We start from the raw sequence: 22,044 nt of genomic DNA on the forward strand, positions 1-22,044 counted from the left end.
TTTACCCTGGTTAAACAGCCTCCCAAGTAGTCGCAAGTAGCCGCAAGTTGAACTTTCGTAGAGACTTAAGTTGGGTGGCCAAACGGACTCGCAAGTTTCCTCGCAAGTACACGCAAAAAACACTTCAAGGACTTGGGTCGAATTGCGGCAAATTTGATCTCGACCAAAGGGAGCGCAAGTCATCGCAAGTCGACGCAAGTGCAGGCAAGGAGGCGGCCAAACAGAGTAGAAAGTAGACCCAAGTTTTCAACTTGCGTCTACTTGCGAGTCTGTTTGGCCAGGGCTTCTCTTGGTTTATTAACTCCATTGAAATAATGGTCGTGAATAAAACAGAAACGGAAATGAAACATTACAATCATTTCAATACGTGTTTTCTATGGTGAAGTAAGCCAAACATTATACCACAACACTAGCTGATAGCTTAAACTAATGAACTGTGAGGCCTTCTGTGCCACTCGGCCATCAAAAACATGAGTGAGTGTAATGATCTTTATTTCAGTTACTTTACCGGTGCTCCCACAGGCCCCGCCTCTCCGACAGGTCCACGATTACCCTGCAAGGAGATACGTGTAACTACTGTTTAATTGGAATTACGCTCTTAAATCGTAACTTCTTTCATGTGTGATTTCATGTGTGATTGTGCGGTTTTTGATGACTGCTGGAAAACTATGAAAGCGATTTCGGAAACTCATTTATAATGAATCAAGTTTAAACAAAGGAAACCGCAACTGTGACGGTGTTTGGATATCTGATCTTAATTAGCATAAATTTCTACGATTTTATCTCTCCGTTTTCTCCTTAGTTTTAGTTTCGATTGAGAAGATATATCAAACACTCAAGAAAGTAATTCACCACATTTCCAAACACCTCGAAGCTCGTCAAAAATACTCTCCTGCGCGTCGTATTTTGACTCTCTTCTCTGTTTGGAAATATGGTAAAACACGGTCACTCGTGTTTGACTCGTGTGTTTCTTCTACTTAAGGGCGAGTCGCTGCAAAACCCCAAAATAACAGAAGGTAGTTTATTTTTTATTCTTATTAATATACGAGGTCTCACCACTTCGCCTGGTCGTCCATCTTTACCTCTCTCGCCTCGTAAACCCTGGTATACAAGATAACGCTTTGTTAACAAAATAACAAGATAAACAACAAAATAAGAGAGTATTATCTATTTAATAACACTAGATCACAGTGGGGATGGTCAATAAGTCATGAATGATTAGAGGCATATTTTTATTTTTGAGGACAATTTCAATGGTTGCCGATAATTATCTTCCAATTATGTTAAAAATATCGATGAGCCCTCCAGGAGCATTCCAAACGTTGTCACACAAACATGTTGCGATAGGAATACACCATTTTACTTGTTGCCAATGTTGCTCCCTAAACAATAGCCCTTTTCACGGTTAATTTTTCTCATTTGCATTACAATGTAATCCAACGTGGGTACGAGGCAATTTCGGGCTAAAACTACAAATAGCCCGAAATTGCCTCACATACATGCTAGATTTTATTGCAATGCAAATGAGCACAGGTAACCGTGAAAAGGGCTATTGCCGGCTCAATCAATTAATGGAGCAAAATTCCCTCAACAAAGTTACCAACGTCGCTGGCCAAAAAATTGCCGGTTCAATCACTTAATGGAGCTACATTCCAAAAACAAAGGCACCAAAATTACATATGTTGTCGAGTTAAAACGCCATGAGCACTGCAGAGTATATACAACTCACCGGATTTCCAGTACTTCCAGGTAGACCTGGAGCTCCAACTGGCCCTGGAGATCCCTGCATTAGAATAAACCAAATAAGGTACAACTCGCTATTCTTGCTGATAACCGGCAAAATGATAGTCTCCTTCGCAGCCGTTTTTGGGGATGTCACGCAACGCTGCGTTTGGGGGAGCGTTGTGTGACATTAACAGTTACAGTAACAGTAACTTTATTTTTACATAATTCAATTACAAGCATTAGTAGTTCGCAGCAGAGAAGACTAGCAAAATTACAGGTAAGTGACTGTTGAGAGTCAAGATTCCACCCGTTAAAGTAAACGTTTTCGATTGGAAAAACAAGCATGATTTCACAATCAGTCAATCAGAACAATTGCTCGAGTTTCCCTATCAAATATTCCTGTATTTCCAGAAAGCTAGTATTGTCTAAGTTTCTGGACGTACTGGTAAACTACCCTTGTCTACTTTCTATTAGTATGTGGCACACCACTAACACATTGATTTCAAGGAGCTAAATCAAGGTTTGAACATCTTGAAATCAAATGCTTAGCCTATATTTTTGAAGTTCATCGTTTGTAATCCGTGTCAATGTTCTGAATGTTCTCCAACCTAAACCATCCTATACGGTTTATCACTATCTCTTTGGTGTTTTTCTATCTTAACAAACTGTTATTTTCAGGTTTCCTTCAATTTAAGGTATATTTGTACGTGGCCAAAAGAACTCAAAATAACGTGACTGAGCTCCTTAAAACTGATGAAGTTTTCTAGGATATTCCTTATCATGAAACGGATTCACAAAGTGTGCTGTTAACTGAAACCCCTGACGAGTAGTCTTATCCTTACAGGTGAGAAATTACTCCGAGAAAGACGAGAAAGTATTCTGTCAAATAAAACAAAAAAACAATCGAAAAACAATATAAAAGTTATTGCTTATGGGTGTGATATATGTAGTGCTTGCTTTCCATTTGCCAGAATAAGGAAATGTATATATTCCAAAGTGTTTTAGCCGCAGAATGGTACCAAAAATGCGCCCTTGTACCATGTCGTTTCTGTGGTTTAATAATTCACTATTAAACCTCCTGTTTCCTACATCAGCGCGAGAAAATGTTACGCACGCTAATTTCACAAAGATGCCACTAATATCCAGAGAAAGAAGCGTTTGTACTAATTACCCTTTTGGACAATCTTTGACCCCTCACGTGAGAATAAAAAGCTTGTAAGTTTAATTTTCCACTGGCTGAGTAAAGTGGAACAGGTGGAAAATGTTTTTCTCACACACCGCTAGGACCTGAGACTAATAAACAAGTAACGTGTAAGGTGGGTAGTTCTTGTTGCTGTGCGCCATAGTCTGACCTCCCCACCCACCCACCCTTTAGAATTTTTAGTATTCTTCGGCAATGCTTTCGAGATTGTGACTGTATCATTTTGCATTAGTTCGATCTTTTTCCCTCAAGACTGTGTATGATTTATGGAGTTGATCTGAGAATCAAGCTCAGGTTTGCTGCGGTCGTCTTGTCATGGCTCCCAGTGATGTGTGAGGAGAGCGTTGTAAAACATAAATAAAAAAGTCCCCTTAACGTTGTTAAAAATGACTCCTTTTATACAAGGTTTGTTGGTAATAGTTGGGTGTTTGATGCGTCCGAGTCAGTCTCTTCATGTTTCTTCATTTTTTGTGATACAGTTACAATAATAATTAATGGTGGTATAACAACTTACCGTTAATCCCATGGCTCCTTGAAGGCCAGTTTCACCTCTTTCACCTCGACGCCCCTGTAGCAGAATAAAACTTGGATTTCATTTTGAAAACTATCAATCAGCTAGACAGTCAGAGGCCTCTCTGCTATAGCAGCTTGATAAAATGTTGATCAGCTAATGCTACAAAGGCACAGCTAAAGAAAACGTCGACTGAAGAGAGTGTTCAAGAGACATAATAGCAAATATGGCTCGGCTGGTAGAGCACGGTATTGCAACAGCGTGTGATAACGTAAGGTTCATGTTCAGTGACATTTCAACCGAGTAAAGGAGCTCAACATAGTTTCAAAGGTGTGATAATGTGTCCACCTCTTATGAACAATCGACACATACATAACAAGATACAAGGTACATGGAAGACAACGAATTACATCCATACACCCTAAGATAATAAGACATGAGGTTAGAAATGAAGATGGACAAACTACTAGATACATAACGAAAAATACTAATAGAAATATACTTGGAAAAAGATTTCATTATCAGTATCTATCGATTTCGAGGGATCAAGGAATTACACTTGTTTAAGGGTTTGGGGATCGACATCTGTTGTGGCTAAGCGTTAGCGGTCCCACACGGAACCCGCGTTATATTACAAGCTAGATGGTTTATAATGAGAAGACACTTTTAAAGCTAGGGCATGTTTTATAACCACTGGCCAAGGGTACAGAATGGTTATTTCAGTTGTGTAAACTTGTTAACATAAACATACCTCTCTGCCTGGGGAACCCGTCTTACCCTGCTGGCCTCTGTTGCCACGATTCCCCTGGTAACAAAATATCCGATTAATAAAGGCAATGTATGTATGCTTTTATTTGGTAGGAGAAAGGTTAAGAGACCAAAAATCAAAAGAAAACGGTTAAGCCCATTTTACACACAAATCCTACCTTATTTCAGACCAAAATGGCCAAAATCGATGCCCAATTTCAGACCAAAACCGCTCAAAAACCATACTCTTAGGGGCCCCTCATACCTATAGAGCCCCATATAAGCGGGTACCCCTGGGACTATTGTATTACGATAGGTATTCACACCTTGTCTCCTCTTGCTCCGCGTTCTCCTGGTGCGCCGTCTTGACCTGGGGCACCCTGAGAATAAAACACGAAATTGCATGGATATTTGTTCTCGCAGTTTGATTGGTTCTTACTTATGGTCTATTGGAGGACAGACGCATAGATGACGACGTAAGCATTTTGTTTTTGTTTTTTCAGTTATTACATAAAACAAATAGATTCCACCTTGCCGTGCGTCTGTTCAGTAATATATCACAGCAGACGTCAAAATGTAGTAAGAACATCAGTGACGCACTCGGCTAACATGGAATCTATCTGTTAAATACGTATATAGAACGTTTCTACATGATGTCGTGGAAGCAATATTGGTATCCCGAAACAATGGAATTCATGTCCTTTGGAAAATGATTTCATTTTTGAAATAAAAATAACCTATTGTTTGGGAACCATGAACATTGCAACAACAAACTCTCTACTGATAAGTGAACTGAAAGATGGTGAATTTTAAGCGTGGTAATGAAATGTGAAAGATGATCTGATCAACATGACACGAGCGTGGAACAAAGAAAAAAATTCTGTCGGGAACTCAGATTTTTTCTTTGTCCCATGCTCGTGTCATGTTGATCAATTCACCTTTCAAACTCTCCCCTGTTACATATTTTCCTACTAAGTAATATAAAGATAATATGTAGATGCAAAACGTGGGAGCAGGAAGCACCAAGTTCAAAACTGACAGGCTTAAGCCATCACTTTACTGATGTTAGCATGCTTTCAAGACGACAAACAAATGAAAGGATCCGCTTCAAGCTTTTAGTCGGAGAAACTGTAGCTCTTAAACCTATGTAGCTGGCAGGATTTTGTACTCGAATGGTTTGTTTTGGTGGAGGAGCTATGAACACTTGAGGACATTTGAACTTGCCCACCCCTACTCATTAGATACTCCTCTCCTGAGAAACAAATCCCTCCATCTACACAGGCTTCAGCTATTTGAACTATTTACCACAGCTCCTCTAGCGCCACTGAATCCCATAGCGCCCGGTTGGCCTTGTTGTCCCTGTCATGATATTAAACAAGTTTAGCATCACATGAAAATAGAAACAGGATTGATATTAAATCACGAAAAGATGGCAAGCTCTGCTTGCGACACAGTCTAACACACTACCCATAAACTACCGCTTATAAGCCCAGGGCTTATACAACTTTGTAAGGGCTTCTAGATGGTCTTATATCCAAGGGGCTTCTTAGCGGAATAAAAAACCAAACGTTTCAAAATGAACTATAGCAGTGTTGATCGAGATACGTTTTCACCTACTGGTTTTCAATTAAAGGAGCTCAATCACGGTTTGCGCATCTTGAAAAGTTCAGCCTCAATATTTCAAATTAGTCGTTTTTAATCCGTGTCAATCTTCTCCATCCTTAGCCATCCTTGTTCCTTTATGGTTTATTATTATCTCCTTGGTGTTTTTCTATCTTATAAAACTGCTATTTTCAGGTTTCCTACCATTCAAAAGTTAATTTTGTATGTGGCCAAAATAACTCAAAATACCGCGACTGAGCCCCTTTAAGCTTTAAAACATCATAATATATTGAATTCATTTCATCTTAAACTAGAGGGGGTTTTATATCCGGGAAGACTTATACATGTAATCGGGCGTAATATTTTGTTTACAGGTAGCTAGGCCTATAACCGAGGGGGGGAGGGGGGGCAATAAGCGGTCGTTTACGGTATAAGGGATGCATGAGTGACAGCTGCTTGTATAATACTTACAGCCATCCCGGCAGAGCCAGGTCGACCATCATCACCAGGTTGGCCCTGAAAACAGCAAAAACAATTACCCAACTGGTTTACAACGTAGGGTCTCCACACACAAACTTGATTTTGAACCTAACCTAAGCACAAACACCAAACACAAAGCAATAAAGATCAAAATGGCTTTGAAGCCAGCTCGAGATATTTTAAAGGGGTCAAAAAGATTTTCAGAAGTTTGTATGATAAGTGGCACAGCATAAACTTTACTGAAAACAATCATTAATTTAAAAAAACGGACTGTGTTACATACATGTTCACAGTACTTCATAATGAACTTAATTTCTATCAAATGAGGCCAAATTGACATTTAATTTTACGTCTCGTCGCCTTTGAAATTACACTAGCGAGTCGAGGGCTATTTAAAATAAAAGAAACTACCGAAGTTAAGTTTGTGAAAAGTTGAGAGTAATTTTAAGTAAAGAACTTGGAAAAGTTACGCCTTTCTTCATTCAAGATTTGCCATTCACTCGACGTGCAGGCAGGAACTTCCAACCAAAGAACCACAAATACTACAAGGATTTGAAAAATACACTTTTGAAAACACTGCAATGTAGTGAACTCGACCTAAAATTTAGCCAATCTTTGTCACGTCATATTCATTATATCTTAATATTTCTTTTCTAGTGATATACCTGTAAACTAGCTGGTGAACTATTATAGTGCATCATCATAGCTAAGCGTATATTCACATTAAACGAGTATTGTATTGCATTGCATTGCATTGTTCATCAAAAACGCAATGGAATACCTGCAATCCAGGGCTACCAGTTCTTCCTGATTTACCTCGTGCACCTTGGGCTCCCTGTGAAGGAAAGACATCAACTGAATGAATAACGAATCAAATTAACTGTTTTCCAGTTTTGTGAATATTTGATTCAATCCGTGAATTATCTACGATTGTACTTTGGAAAGAAACGACTTTGCATTATATCAGACTAATTTGTGCATAAAGGTCTTTACACGCCAAGCCACGAAGTTACTGTACAAATGTTCCTCTTGAGAGGCTCGCGCGGTACACGTCCTTGAGTTTTAATATCATAATAAGAATCAAAGTGATACTGTGCCTCCTTAACATCTGACAGAGACAATTAACAATTTACATTTCAACATACCTTCGGTCCCGGCCTTCCAGTTTCACCAATTTCACCTGGGCTTCCCTGTATATTTCAAAGCCATTAAAACGTATAGTTACTAAAAAGCAACTCGCTCTGTTTCAATCCCTGATATTCTAGTGACTCTAAAAATATGTGTCACGAAGAGCATATAAAGTGTTTATTTTAAAATAACAATAATAGTATAAAATGTAAAGCACAAGTCTGAAATTTGAATATTTTGTTGGCGGCTATTTAAACCTTTCAAGATATCTCAAGATATTCCAAAACTGGTTATATTCATAACAAAAACAGACATCTCTCTTTTTCTTGATGATTTATCACATAATTCATTTATACCAGTAGCGCTGATCACAGGTTCAGGATGGGTAAACTAGGGTTTGCGGTATTCAACAATTTGTCATTCAGTCAGTAATATTAATCTTTAATTGCGATACTGCGGTATTTTTCCTAATTTTTGGCGGTACTGCAGTGTTCAGCTACAAACCCCTCCCCCCAGCATCCCACTCATCAGTTGCTGGTTCCCAAGATGTCAAGCACCACCTCAACGCTCTTCACGTTTGGAGGAAACGAGCCAAGAACAACAATTTTAAAGAGATGTGGTGCTTGAGTTCTCTTGGAGTGATGAATTCGTTAGACATTAATCCAGTTTGTATTCAAGGTTATGATCGAGTCCCGTTTTGAATACTTAAATCGTCAGGTGAAGTTTGAAGCGACAAATGACATCAAATTTCAGTCAATGAAAGGGCTAATGACAATTATAAGTTCTACTGAAAAATTCAACCAATGTTGTTAAACAGACCTGATCTCCTTTTGCTCCTGGTAAACCATCAATGCCTGGTTTTCCTTGCTGGCCCTGTAATATAATGCACTGATAAATATTTGGAAAGATGCAATATTGCAGTTTTCAACAATGACAACAATGCAACCAGGACAAAACCTAGCCAACTGTTGCCTTTAATTTTAACTCCATCCTGCATGCTTGAGACTAGAAGGCAAGCATCGATCTTCCCTTGTTTTCTTTTACTTTGATTTATTGTTATGACTAGCTTGACTTCGTTACTTTTCTTCGTAAAACCCACACAATTAAGCCTAACGAAGTGTTCTCTGCAAAAAAAGTGCAAATAAACTTGCTCACCTTTACTCCTGCTCTTCCCTCTGCTCCTCTATACCCAGGATCTCCTTGGGAGCCCTTTGAGAAAAAACCCTGGTACTTAATCATGTGCACATTATCACACACATCGTAATAAACCTCTGTAATGCGGCAGACCCAGTGCTTGAAATAAGTAACGCGCGGACACCGGTAACATTGCCAAGAAAAAGAATTTTTGTTCGGACACAATCCGTTTTAGGCCGATGAAACATTGGAACATCAATTCTGAACACTAGCGATAGTAATCCCATATTAAGCAAGTCTCAAACTTATCTGTCTTGAAACACATCAAATAATTTCCAATGTAATTTCAAGCTACTTCAAAATTTTAAATTTTCTTTTACAAGTTCAAATGGCCAGACAAGATGATCAGCAACCCTGGAAACTGATCATGACTTATAAGTAGCCATCTCTGGCCGAATATTGACCATTGGCAGGCCGTAAGTTCAAGTCCTGTATAAGTGACAAGAATTATACATAAAAATATAAAAATAAATAACCTTTATTTACCATGAGCAGTGTTTATAGCACAAAGGCTAGTGGGGCCGAACAAACAACTGGAACAAATAATTCAAATTGAACATGACATTGTTAAGAATCCCAACTGGCCGGAGGCAAACCGGTTCGCTAGTTACAAGCGAGGACGAGGATTTGAATGCGGGGTTACTATGAAACAACAAATCCAGGTAGTAGTCAGAGCGGGACTCGAACCCAGGACCGCTGGATTACGAGTCCGACGCGCTGACCACTCGGGCACGCTGCCTCCTGGATTGAAGCATGTTTGACTAGTGTGATCAACCATAGTTAGTGGAGGGGACTAGTTAGTGGATCAACTGGTGAGTGTAGTCCCGCAAAGAACTGTTCTTGGTGACTAATGTTTCCACAAGCTGAGTGGAAGTCACCTTCAGAGACAAATGAATAGTGTTCGTCAATGGATGGTGTTATAAAGCTGGTCCTTTGCAGCTAATTGGCCAATTTAGCCATGATAGTAAATTGCCTGTATGACTCATTGGAAGTTTGTCAACAGTCACTGGCCATTTGTCTGTAAGGTGCAGGTAGTTGCTGACATCTGATTAGAGGCGTTTGTGGTAAGTTAGTGTACCAGCTTTCCATAGTCAGTTGTTGAAAACAGTTTGTACTGTACGTTGAGCATTGCGCAGAGTCCCAGTCAATTCTTCAGTCTGTAAGTTAACGTTCAGCAATGTGATTGCTGACATCACATCTCATCGCTCTTTTGCGTTCACCCAAGCTTCTCTCAAAGATGTAGGAAGCCTGGCAGTAGGAAGTATATATCATATGACTCTTTACCGTTGGTCCTGGTTCACCAATTTTTCCACGTTTGCCTGGTTTTCCTTGTCTGCCCTAGGATAAATAGCCAAATCAAACTTTAGTTGAATGAATGAGAAGTTGACCAGTTCTCAGTGTAAACGAATCCTACCCTTTTTCCAGCTAATCCTCGATCTCCTTGGGATCCTGCAGGGCCAGCATCTCCCTGTGAAAAAGAAACAACAAATTAGTTTTCAGTGCAGGGAACACAAGTCATGTGAAGAGAAAAAATTTTCACCGAAGTTTATTTTCGCCATATTTAATCAGTGTGTAAGACTTGACTTGTGTTACAACCTTGAAGCCACTTTTAAGTCCAATAAATTGCCATATGTGTGAAGAATACATGATTGGTCTATACAAGACATTTTTTTTAGCCAAAACGGGTGAATATCAGATGGTATACCCCAATGCAAGTGATATTACTCGGTTTTCAAAATTTGTGTTTTACGTTCGCATGTTCAGTTTACATCCTAACTAAATTGTTAAACTGAAGAATACTGACCATTTTGAACAAATTAGCAATCTTTTTGCCGCCTTCCGAATTATTTGCGAAATTGACAGTTGTCGGTGTGCTTCGGTGGCAAAAGCTGTCATACAGCAGATATCAACGTCTGTAAATGTTGCAAATTTTGAATACAGCGTTTAGAGCACGTTTTCTTCAGATCAGTTCTTTTCAAATTTGGCGTAATAATCATAAATGAATACACAAATAAAATAAATTTTATGTCTTCTTCGTAATTCTGAATTTTCAACAACTTTCGGCAAAGATTGGTATTAAATATTTAAAAAGACAATCAGAGTGCCTATTTTTAAGTACGAGCGAACGTGCGAACGGGTATAAACACCGCCAGGAGCCCATCACTAGGAACGTGCAACTACCCCATCCTGTCACGGCGTTTTCACAGACCGATCTATTTTTAATCTGAGTTTACCGCGAACTCAGACCCCCCGCAGGACCCTCAGTGACCAATCACAAGCACAGACTTAAAAATAGAGAGGGAAAGAATCCTAAAAATAGACCAGTCTGTAAAAATGCCGCGACAGGCTTGGTATGGGAGTTGCACGCTCCTAGTGACGGGCTCCTGACACCGCACGAAATGCGTTACCTTCAGAGTTGGTATTGTAACAGTGGCAGGGTGTATGCAATCTGGTGGTGTGACATCATATCGGTTGGAGAATTTTGACCCCACCCTCCCCACCCCGCTCCCTGACCAAATTAAGTGACTTACCGCCGACCCCTTTGCACCTGCCGATCCTCGTTTTCCTGGTCGTCCTGGAGCTCCCTGTAGACATAAAAAAAACAGAAACGTGGCGCGCATGCCTAAACTTGAGGCTTTCGTTTGGTGGTGTTCGCATTCCCGTTGCCGTCGTGGTTTCCCTATTAGAGAGTTTAAGAAAATCTCAACGGCAACGAGAACGCCACCAAACAAAAGGCTTAGTGGGTAGAATAATGGCTGTGCACGTGCGTTTTAAATCTTTGTCCATTTCTTTGCCGTCCTCTGCAAAACAACAACTTGAAATTTTGGAGAACGCGAACGACGGAGGCTAATTCATCGCATTAATATTTGGAATTGAACGCTTGTGCTACACACTTAGCTTGAGCAAGTTCTGAAATCAATAGGCGCACTGAACAGATCTAGACAATTGCGAAATTCGGAGGTAAAATATAAATTCATTTTTTACTAGGCGTTGTTCTTGGGGTCACCGCCGTCATTGCTTAAGCTCGCTATCGAAGCTTTTTGGCCAACTAGGGCACCTCATGAAGACAGTATTCTAGCTAAGACTCTTGACTTCTGATTCCAAAGTACAATGCACAAATGCACTTAATTCCCATTAATTTCTCCGATTTCCAAGGATATGCTCAGAGGTGTCCGAGATTCCATCTGACGTAACTTAATTGTTGCTTAGTTTTGCGTTTTTGCATGCAAATGCATGCACACAACACGGATCAGTGGCACCATCACGGATTTTTGGTCAAATCTGCAATGTGCTTCTCACATAGGAAGAATTAGACACGTGCACTCTAAAAGGCGTCTATTTCTCAGACTAAGACCAAACACACGTTAACATGGATCTAAATAGTACATATTAAAAACGATACTAATTACCGCTTCTCCCTGCCTCCCATCTTGTCCAGGTAAGCCAGGATTTCCCTACAAAGATATCAAGCGAGAGAGTATAGGGTTCGCCTTTATAATGTTGCATTTAAGGTAAATCCAATCTAATGCCACACTGAAATGGTAAATCTATAATAATTATTTTAAGACTGTTAAGGTCTTCTTATAAATTATGTTTTTCAATTGGCACCTTTGAAAGCTGGTCTGGGCTGCATCGAAGTTTGGATATAATAAAGAAGATGACTGTCGTGACGTGCATAAACCATTAGCTCTTACCAGTCTCCTATAACCCAGTGTCGGGCTGTTCAAAGCACGATTCAGCTAATCCAGGATTAGCGTAAATTTTTATTTCAATTTTGTAACTTTTCAGTGAAGGTTTCTGTTTAAATTTTTTATCGTTCAATTTTGGCTTTGACCAATGTCAAACTCCAGGAAACATGGACAGTGAAAACACTTTTTATTCAAGAGAAATAAGAACTTTGATTAACTTTTAATCCCGGATTAGCGTTAATCGGCTTTCAAACAACCGGGCCCAGTTGCTTGCATCCCTGACTTCATCAATGATTCAATGATAAAACAAAGCTGATCATCCGGTAGTAAAAAGGTTTGTGCAGACAAACATATTTAACATATGCATGTACACATACTGCTGCCGCTTGACATTAATGTTCTCTGAAAATTTTATACATTTGTTTCCGCATTTCTGCGTGTCACAAAGTTTCATTTGATTTGAGCCATTGAACTGAACAAGGACTAGAAATTGAATTTGAAGTACATACGGGTGTTCCCTCTTTTCCAGGGTCACCTGGAGGTCCCATAGGTCCTGGAATGCCCTGCAAAAAAGTTCTCATTAATTACATGTCCATGTACTTTTATAATCTAAGTATTTGTCTTTTGCACATCTGTCTGCTCCTGGCATTGCGCGCGCTGGTATTACGATTTGAATGCTGTTTTAGCTTTCATTTTTGTACCCAGTCCTCTCCAGCTAATTACAGGTAATGAACAATGATGAAATAGTGTTTTACTATCATCTCTGTTAAAATTTTGGTTTTTAGTCTTGAATCATAAATGTCCAAACAAATGGGATATTTTTACCGTTTACATGGCTGTATTTGTGATTTCTTGAATTTCCCGTTTCGTGAAATCTTCTACAATTTTCACAGTACATCACATCCGGCGTGATACGAATTTTAAACACGAAAACAGTAGAGTTTGTGCAGGCAGTTTATTCGATTTTTGCAAATTTATGTCTTTTACCGCTGCGGAAAAACTGGTCAAATTGATTTCCCTGAAAAACGGGCTCCAACTAAAGCAAAACATTTATTACCCGTCTGCCAAATTTTAAGGAATTTCACAGAAGGAAACCTGGGATAATTCACTGTCAGTTTTGCTTTTTGTGCCCATATTGACATCATAAAATATCGAAAACCACTCACGTTTTCCTTCGAGAGCGCAGAGATGACTTATTTATAAGCTTTTGTTCTCAGCGCGCGTGCTATCGTAAAGCTATAGGGAGCCACTTTAAGCCTATGTCTGCTCATCCATCAAGGCCATAAAGAAAATCACTACCGTGTAGGAGGTTTGGATACCCGGTCTTAATTAGGATAGATTTTGAGGATTTTACTTCTCCGTTTACTCCTTAGTTTTGTTTCGATTGAGAAGATATATCAAACACTCGAGACAGTGTTTCATCAAGTATCCAAACACCTCCAATTTCGTCAAAAATACTCCGCTGCGCGTTGTATTTTCAACTCTCTTCTCGGTGTTTGGATATCCCGATGAAACACTCTCGTGTTTGATATATTACATCCAAACATCACTTTCATCCCCATAACACTTTGTCACAAGGTGCAAATAGCTGGGTTCCAGAAGTGATAGTGTGATCATTACAGTGCAATGAGCACTAAATGAGAAAAGATAAATAAAAAGATATATATAAACGAAATACATCAGTGAGTTCAAGACTCTAGAGATTTGGAGATTAAATGTTTTCTTAAACAATGTTTGAAGTCCTTTCGTGAGGGATTTAACTTTAACGCAGAGTCTAAGGAATTCCAAATTTAACAGTTCTGTAGATGCTTAATAAGACAGACAGACAGACAGAAAGACAGACAGACAGTGAGTCTCACTGATAATCACTCTGGATGTTTAAGAATGGGGGAGACATGGCCGTACTTCCCTGTGTTATTGATGATGCGGCCGCAAAATTCTGCACAGTTTGAATCCTATTCAGGTTATCCTCAGTGGTGTTGCTCCAAACATTACAACAATAGAATAACTTATACGAAGTCCACCAAAAATGAAAATGTGGTAAAATATTGTCCCAGTGTTTGATATAATTATCTTCTCAATCTAAAACTAAACAACCACTACAGCTTGAATTACCGTGTCACCCTTGTAGCCTGATCGTCCATTGACTCCACGTCTGCCGGTTGCGCCAGCATCTCCTTTGTCACCTGGTTGTCCCACTGGCCCTGCTGGGCCGGGCCTTCCTCGAGGGCCTGGGGAGCCCATGGCTCCCTGTTCTCCCTTGCCCCCAGGAGCCCCGTTTCCCCCAGTATCTCCGGTCTCACCGGGTAGACCCTGCGGAGTAAATAAAAGGAACCCTTGGGTATTGTTGCAGGCGAAAAACTTTGCAGGCTGTTTAATGAACTTCAAAGAAATCTTACAAAAGAATTGATGCTGATGTTGACAGAAGATGATAGTGTTATGTTTCAAAGATAATACTGATGTTAAACAATAATAGGCCAACACCCTGATGGTTGATTGTCAAAGATGATTTAACAAGCCTACAAACCCTATCTTAATGCAAACAGCGGAAGGTTTTAACTATCACCCATCAGGAACTAATCTCTGGAGAGCTGAATTCTAATTTAAGGAGATTGATGGAGTCACAGTTGATCAAATCCCGGTAAAACTAACTAGCTAACGTTTACAAACCATGGACAAAAGCTTAGCTTAATTGTGATGGTTTAATTTATATTTTCCTGAGAAACAAAGCTTATTAAGACTTTGAGACTCAATTAAGAATGGACTAGTAACGCATTTATAATAAAGTTCTAAGTGAACATCAATGCATAAAATGACGGTTACACTTAATATGACAAGTAATAAAAAGTTTGTAAAATCGTGTTGTAAAATGACTTGAGGTTCTAGAAGGATAACTAGTATAATCAACACTACTGTACGTAGGTAAATTAACTTACTGCAGGTCCCTCTGCTCCAACAGAACCAGTAGGTCCTGGCGCACCCTAGAAAACACATGTACACAAAAATAAACAACAGTATTTACCCAATTACACTCCTTACTCCTTGGTACATGAACGTTCCAGTTATATCCAGTTCTGGCAGTGTAGCCCAACGACAACTGCACTGAAGGTATCCAAAATGGCAGCTGCTCGAGAACGTGTTAAAACACGAAATGGCAAAATGACGAAATGGCAGTTAACTGCCTAGAATCAATGTGGGATACCGTTAACACATACAGTTATTGAGAGCTAACCATCTTCAAGTCAGTGAGATTTAGCCTAACCTGAGCGCTCATTATGTCAATCGGAGCGCTACTGAAGCTAAACATAGTGACAGTTCCCCATTTCATCTTCTAAACACGCCCACTTAAGTATTATGGGGTTGCAGAGTTTATAAATTGGGAATATCATCAATTATTTTAGCTACTCTCATTCAAACAAAACAAGACATTCAATGGCAAGGTGGTTGTTGTGAAGAGAGTATGGTGCAGACTTTTGAATGGCCTTGACAGCAAGTAACAAGTCAATGCCTCACAAAGCTCAAAAAAATTTAGATCACCAGCTGTCATTCCAATTCATGAATTCCTAGTCCAAAACATACCAACATCTGTAAACTGGCATACGGAAAACACAGACTCCAGAAAAGGAAACGGATCAACAACCAGAACTGGAATCAGACCCAGACGATATTGAGATTTGATGTTGTTACTGACAATAATTTCATCTCTATATGTTACATTTATTTTCTTTGTTTTGTTTTTTTGTTTTTTGTGTTTTGGTCTTTTTTTACGAAAAAAAAAAGAAAAAAAAAAAAATATATATATATATAATAAACAATGGTAGCAAGACTTCAATTCATCGTTTTATTGCGACAACGCTGTTTCGTATGGTCAAAGGATGACCACACTCATCAGGCAATATCAACGAATGACCGTTAAATTTCACAAACTGGTAATTAAAAGCTAACTTTATAAAATATATATATATTTATTTATTTATTTATTTATTTATTTATTTATTTTCTTTTTGGCGCTGCTTTTTTGTCCATTAAACTCTTTCTGGTTCCGTTTCGAGATTCCATATTTTCAATACACAAGCATCTTTCTCTTTTTCCTATACTTTTTTTGAGAAGAAGCAAGCTTTGCTTACAAGGGCCAGTGAATGGTACATATAAAGTCATAGATCTCGAGAAAGTGGACCTGATCTTGGGATCCTTTTGCTGAGTCAAAAAATCTCATTTGTGAGTATTTCGTTTCCAATCTTGGATTCATTTAAGTCACAGTCTTGGATTTTCAATTAAGGGTCTTGTCGTCTTGGCGAGTCTTGGATTTTACCATTCAGTGCACCTCTTACAGACCATGTGGATGAATATACATGTAGTCTGCATACTAGCCAAGTGGCCCATCAGGGCGGAACTTATCCTAGGAGTATTTCTACTGCCCCCCGGATGGAATGCTTGGTCATTGCAGCGTTACCGTCAGCATTAAGTTCACCGGTACCAATTAGTACACCTGGGTGGAGAGAGGCACTGTGAGAGTAAAGTATCTTGCCGAAGAACACAACGCAAGGTCCCCGGCCAGTGCTTGAACCCGGACCACTCAATCCGGAGACAAGTGCATAGACCATGAGACCACCGCACCTCTCACTGTGGATGGATATACTCATTTTAAATGACTTACAATCGGTCCACCTGCTCCAGGTTCACCAGATCTTCCTCGTGGTCCTTGTGCACCCTAGTGATTGTAATCCAGATTAGTACATTGATCATCTTCAACAAAAGGGACACCTTCTCAACAAGATACCTTCAAGAAAACTACAGGACAACTCCTGTAGGGGTTGATCAGCCTCCACAAAAAGATGACTCCTATAACTAACAAAAGTGGTGCATATATATGTCTCTGCTGGGGAACGCCTAAGGTTTAACATTTGTAAGCAAGGGACACCTTCTATAAGGGATCACCTAGCAAATCGAGAGAACATATCTTAACTAGATGATACCCACTTAGCTTGCAATAGGAAATCTCCCATATGGTGTTGCATACTCTGCTCCCTTGAGAATAACCCTTTGATCAGAACATTACCTGCCACAAAGGACAATTCCCGGGGGGTACTCTCAGAAAGATTTGGTGGGGGTGTGCGGCCTGCTTCCCAAAACCATTACTCTATTTATGACCAAAATCTGCGATATTCCCTACCCTATTTATGACCTGACCAAAAATTCGGAACCCTTTTTATGACCTGACCCTTAAATCAAAACCCTTTTTCAGACCTGCATTATAATTACGTCCCCAGTTCAGACCAATGCTAAATTACCGTAAACAGGATTTGTGAGGGGCTTTGGTTGATTTTCTTTTCGATAATGACAAAAAAGTGGCTTCTTCTTAAAAACATACCCATATCAAGGCTAGAGTGCAAAAACCATACCCTATTTATGACCAAGATGGCTAAAATCAGCTAAAATCGATACCTTATTTATGACCAAAACGGCTGAAATACCATACCCTTTGGGGCCGCACATACCTATACAGCGCATATAAGGGAGTACCCCCACCTCCCTGGGACAATTAGTCTTGGTTAAAGCTACTTGTGTCTTATTACAAAAGCAAGGGGATTACCGGAGTTCCATCTGAACCCTCTCTGCCAGGTGCACCACCAAATCCCTGCAATTACAACATTCATACATCAGTAAATATTAATTGCATTTCAAGCCACCAACTATGGGTTATTGACCAAGTTCGAGATCAAGATGAATGGACATTGGCCAAGATATTTTTTGTTTGTAGAACAAGATGCAGTAGAAGTCCTTTAACATGCAAAAAGAAGGCCATGATATGCCCAGCTGATTTAACCAGACGAGCTTGCACTCGGTCAATTAAGAATTTATTACACAGAACATTTCTTTTTGTGGGATACTGTCAATGAATGGGCAATCCCAAGTAGGCAAGATAGCCCCATTCTAATTTCACCTCCTTTGGCAGCCAATGAAAGTACACTGCCTGATTTGGTTCATCTTGCACACACACGCACACAGAGCTAGACATGCACCTTTAATTTATAATGGCCAGGCTTACAACTGTGCTACACTTCTTGTACCCAGCACCCCTTTCAAAGTTGTAGCTTCAGGAGCATTTCAATCCACCTGCCTGTCCTTAGAGATGTAAGTTATCAGGCAAATCTACCAAAGGTGCCAAATGAACACTGTATGAAAAAAAAGTTTTGATGTTGATTACCGTTGCACCAGGACTTCCCTGGTCACCTCGTTGACCTTGTTCACCTTGGTCGCCCTGGCGGAAATAGATCAGACTGGATGTTATTTCATGTCACAGTCCAACAGCATGAGAGACTGCATTTTGCCACAATTTCCAAACAAAACTAACATAGGAGAAAACACTGTATAGACAAATAAAATCATAAAATCTATCAGCTAATTTAGATCAGATATTGAACATTTAATCACAATTAGGAATTGCTCTCAATTGTTATCTTAAAGCTGGTGAATTATCAATGAATTTGAGAAACATTCATTGACAATGGCAGCTATGACATCTGACCCCCAGGGTGGGGGAAGGGTACTCTACAAAGCCTTACACAGAGAGGTTCCACCCCAGGGTCCAATCCCTTACCTTTTTGTATACAGCATCATTTTGACAGAAAAGGTTCCCCTTTCACACGCCTTTAATTGAAAAAGATACCCTTTTCAAATGTTTTCATAACCAGCCCATATTATGAATAAATCGCCAAAAAAGGAATCAATCTTCTTGTCATTTTCATGTAGTGCTTAATAAACTAAATAATACAGCCATAAGGTGCATCTGTTAGAAATATTTTAATAGAAACCCTCTTAAAAAACTAAGGGATAGATTTCCCTACCTTTCATATGCCTCAACTTGTGAAATCTCTACCCTTTTATATAACTAGAGCCTGAGAAAGGTACCGCTTTTGGGCAGAGCCTCATGTTATAGGCCATTATAGGGGATAACACCCCCGCTCCCCCCCCCCCCCCCCCCCCCCACCCACTTCCCACCCCAGTCTCACCTAATTTAGCTGGTGCACTTAGTTTGTTGTACGATGTATGCCAAATGCTTTTAGCTAATTTAACAGCTCATAATTGTGCAAAAAACAGTGCATATATCCACCCCATGGAAAGTCACTGGTAATTCCAAGAGGGGGATCAAGAGCTCGAAAGCCAAAAAATTCAAAAGGAATAGCACAAGGCTAAACTGGAATTTAAAGAGGGGCAGCCACCTGGGGATTTCACATACTGTTCTAGCCAAAAAAAACCTTCTGTGGAGAGGGTAAGAATTATAATTATTTTTATACAACAAGCAACAGATTGCACTGCATGCAGCTCTCATGATTTTTGAAATGTTGCTTAGAATATTACCTTGTACGCAACCAATGTAAGCAGACTGCAAGTTTAATAAACACAATTTTGTGTCCTATGCTTCAATTGAGACTTATGGGAATGTTCTCAGTTAACATCTACACTATCTCTTTGAAAGGGATAACAGTCATTTTAAGTGACTAGGTAGTAATGCAAAAAATTATAAGATTGAAACAGAAGGCACAGTTTCATGTACATTTAACAAATTGCTTACCCTATCTCCTTTCACACCACTAAGGCCGCGTCTACCAGGAGCACCTGATGGGCCCTAAAAGGTTTATAAGATTGACATGTCAAGGTGCTGACTGAAAAACATTTTCAAGCCTGAACAATGTCCTGTAACAAACTGTAACTGTGATGTACATGTAGACTACTAACCTGAACATCATTCCCACTTAACCCTCCCCCTCCTCCTCCATGCCTGCTACATGAGCTTGCATGATTAGGCTTATTAAAATTAATTGCAAATAATTTAAATTAACACAATAACTTCATCTTTTATGGTACTTTAATCTGTAATTTGAATTTCTTCAAAACTAGAGTTACCCAAAACAAACTTCACTTTGTTTGTCAGACAACCTGAAGAGGACAGAGTCCACTTAAAGGGGCTCAGTCACGGTATTTTGAGTTATTTGGGCCACGTTCAAAATTACCTTTAAATGGTAGGAAACCTGAAAATAACAGTTTAATAAGATAGAAAAACACCAATGAGATAATGATAAACCATAAAGGCACAAGGATGGCCAAGGATGGAGAAGATTAACACGGATTGCACACGACAAATTTTAAAAAATTGAGGCTAAACTTTTCAACATGCACAAACCGTGACTGAGCTCCTTTAAGCCTCACAACAAAATCCACTAAGCCCCCACTTTCTTTGCATGCTACATACCCTTACCATGTACATTTACATGTTATGTTCTAAATAATGTAATGCATGTAATGGTGTGATTTGTACTAAATGGTACAATTATACCATGTATCAGATGTACTTTCTATATCTCCCAAACAATGCTATACAAACAATGGTACATGTCTACTGCATGTGTGGAATGTGTTCAATAAATGGAACTAATTCACACAATCGTACCCAAATAACATTTAGTTAGTCATAATTGTACACATTTGTACAATGCACGTGCAGATATTTGTTTAATCTAAACCGCTTATATTATAACACAGGCCAACCAACAGATACACAGGAATCCCAGAGTAGTGTGCTGAAACCATATGTGATAAATAACTCAAGATAGATTAACTATTAAAGATAATTGGAATATAAAATATAAATGTTACCGGTTCTCCGGGAGGCCCAGGGTCACCACTTTCTCCTGGAGGACCAGGCAAACCCTGGGTATAGAATTAAAAACACATGACAAGTTAAACGTCAATCAGGCCAGCTCAGTGGTAAAAGTTTATGTGTATACCAGCCAACATAGAGCAAATAAATTTTTGCAGTTTGTTCCATTCTCAAGGTTCCCCTTGGCTTTGCTTGAGAGAACATGGGTCTCGGGATAACAAAACTCACTGTTTCCCTTGGGGCCAGTCATTAAGTGCTTCATAAGTAATGAAGCTGTGTAATGCGAGCAGCAAAGATGAAACATCCCCTTCTTTTCCTCCTGAATATGTCCCAGCTGGGACAACTCCTCTCACTCTCTCACAGTGCACCACTCTAACTCAGTCTCCGTTATAACTATAATTACTCATTAAGTGCCTGCTCACCACGTCGGGATCATCACCTTGTAGGGCATGGTGGGGTGACTTGCATGTCTCAGTGACCCCTCAAGCTATGCTGCAGGGAGTTCTAAACTCCTGCTAGGGTCACCCATGCCAGATAAAGGCTGAAGGGTGGAGGTCAGAAAAAGAGCAATCCCCTGGTCCTCTTGGTTGGGAGTTGGGCGTAAGGCCAACAACCTTACCCTATAAAAAAATTGTATGCCAGAAACCGAAACCAGTATAGCAGACGTGGATCAGAGTGGGGCAGGCCACCCCTCAACGACAAAAATGAATTGTCAAAGCCTTCAAGTCAAACCCAACTGGGCACCCAAAGGCCAATCACCCAAGTCCGTAACAAGGATTGACTGTTGGAATGTGAGGACTCTATTCCAGGTATGAAAACTTGCCCAGCTGACAAGCGGACTGAAGAGATACAGAATAACAACATGAAGTGGTCAATGCTGCAGAAGTTGAAATGAGTGGCCCGTACTCCTGGGGAACAGCCAAAGCATTCATGTCCAACAAAATCACTTTTGGGTGCTAAAAATGCACCAGAAGGCACCTCATGATCAAGGCACCCAGATTTTCAAAATCTTCTAGAGCCAGCTTTACCCATCTCTCTCAGGTATAAGGCGTAACCCACTCCTGCCAGCACTCTTCCCCACATGGCCACCTTAAATGTGGCCCAA

General features: G+C 39.8%; 1 protein-coding gene across 1 annotated transcript in view; it reads right to left on the reverse strand.

Annotated features, from left to right (window-relative positions):
- Positions 1-22,044, reverse strand: part of LOC110053893 (uncharacterized) — a 64,295-nt gene that overhangs the window by 29,423 nt on the left and 12,828 nt on the right. Inside the window, exons 11-34 of the mRNA XM_089284056.1 lie at positions 20,936-20,989; positions 19,854-19,907; positions 18,486-18,539; positions 17,871-17,915; positions 16,935-16,988; positions 15,214-15,258; positions 14,393-14,590; positions 12,787-12,840; positions 11,999-12,043; positions 11,120-11,173; positions 10,003-10,056; positions 9,873-9,926; positions 8,550-8,603; positions 8,214-8,267; positions 7,412-7,456; positions 7,048-7,101; positions 6,258-6,302; positions 5,490-5,543; positions 4,511-4,564; positions 4,189-4,242; positions 3,441-3,494; positions 1,730-1,783; positions 1,057-1,101; positions 509-553 (exon numbers count right to left, since the gene is read on the reverse strand). Of these exons, the coding sequence (XP_089140182.1) occupies positions 509-553; positions 1,057-1,101; positions 1,730-1,783; positions 3,441-3,494; positions 4,189-4,242; positions 4,511-4,564; positions 5,490-5,543; positions 6,258-6,302; positions 7,048-7,101; positions 7,412-7,456; positions 8,214-8,267; positions 8,550-8,603; positions 9,873-9,926; positions 10,003-10,056; positions 11,120-11,173; positions 11,999-12,043; positions 12,787-12,840; positions 14,393-14,590; positions 15,214-15,258; positions 16,935-16,988; positions 17,871-17,915; positions 18,486-18,539; positions 19,854-19,907; positions 20,936-20,989 (1,377 nt within the window). The remainder of the gene's footprint in view (positions 1-508; positions 554-1,056; positions 1,102-1,729; positions 1,784-3,440; positions 3,495-4,188; positions 4,243-4,510; positions 4,565-5,489; positions 5,544-6,257; positions 6,303-7,047; positions 7,102-7,411; positions 7,457-8,213; positions 8,268-8,549; positions 8,604-9,872; positions 9,927-10,002; positions 10,057-11,119; positions 11,174-11,998; positions 12,044-12,786; positions 12,841-14,392; positions 14,591-15,213; positions 15,259-16,934; positions 16,989-17,870; positions 17,916-18,485; positions 18,540-19,853; positions 19,908-20,935; positions 20,990-22,044) is intronic.

This window comes from Orbicella faveolata, unplaced genomic scaffold (assembly GCF_042242905.1).
Source record: "Orbicella faveolata isolate gen_17 unplaced genomic scaffold, um_ofav_v1 contig_13, whole genome shotgun sequence".
NCBI classification, from domain to species: Eukaryota; Metazoa; Cnidaria; class Anthozoa; order Scleractinia; family Merulinidae; genus Orbicella; species Orbicella faveolata.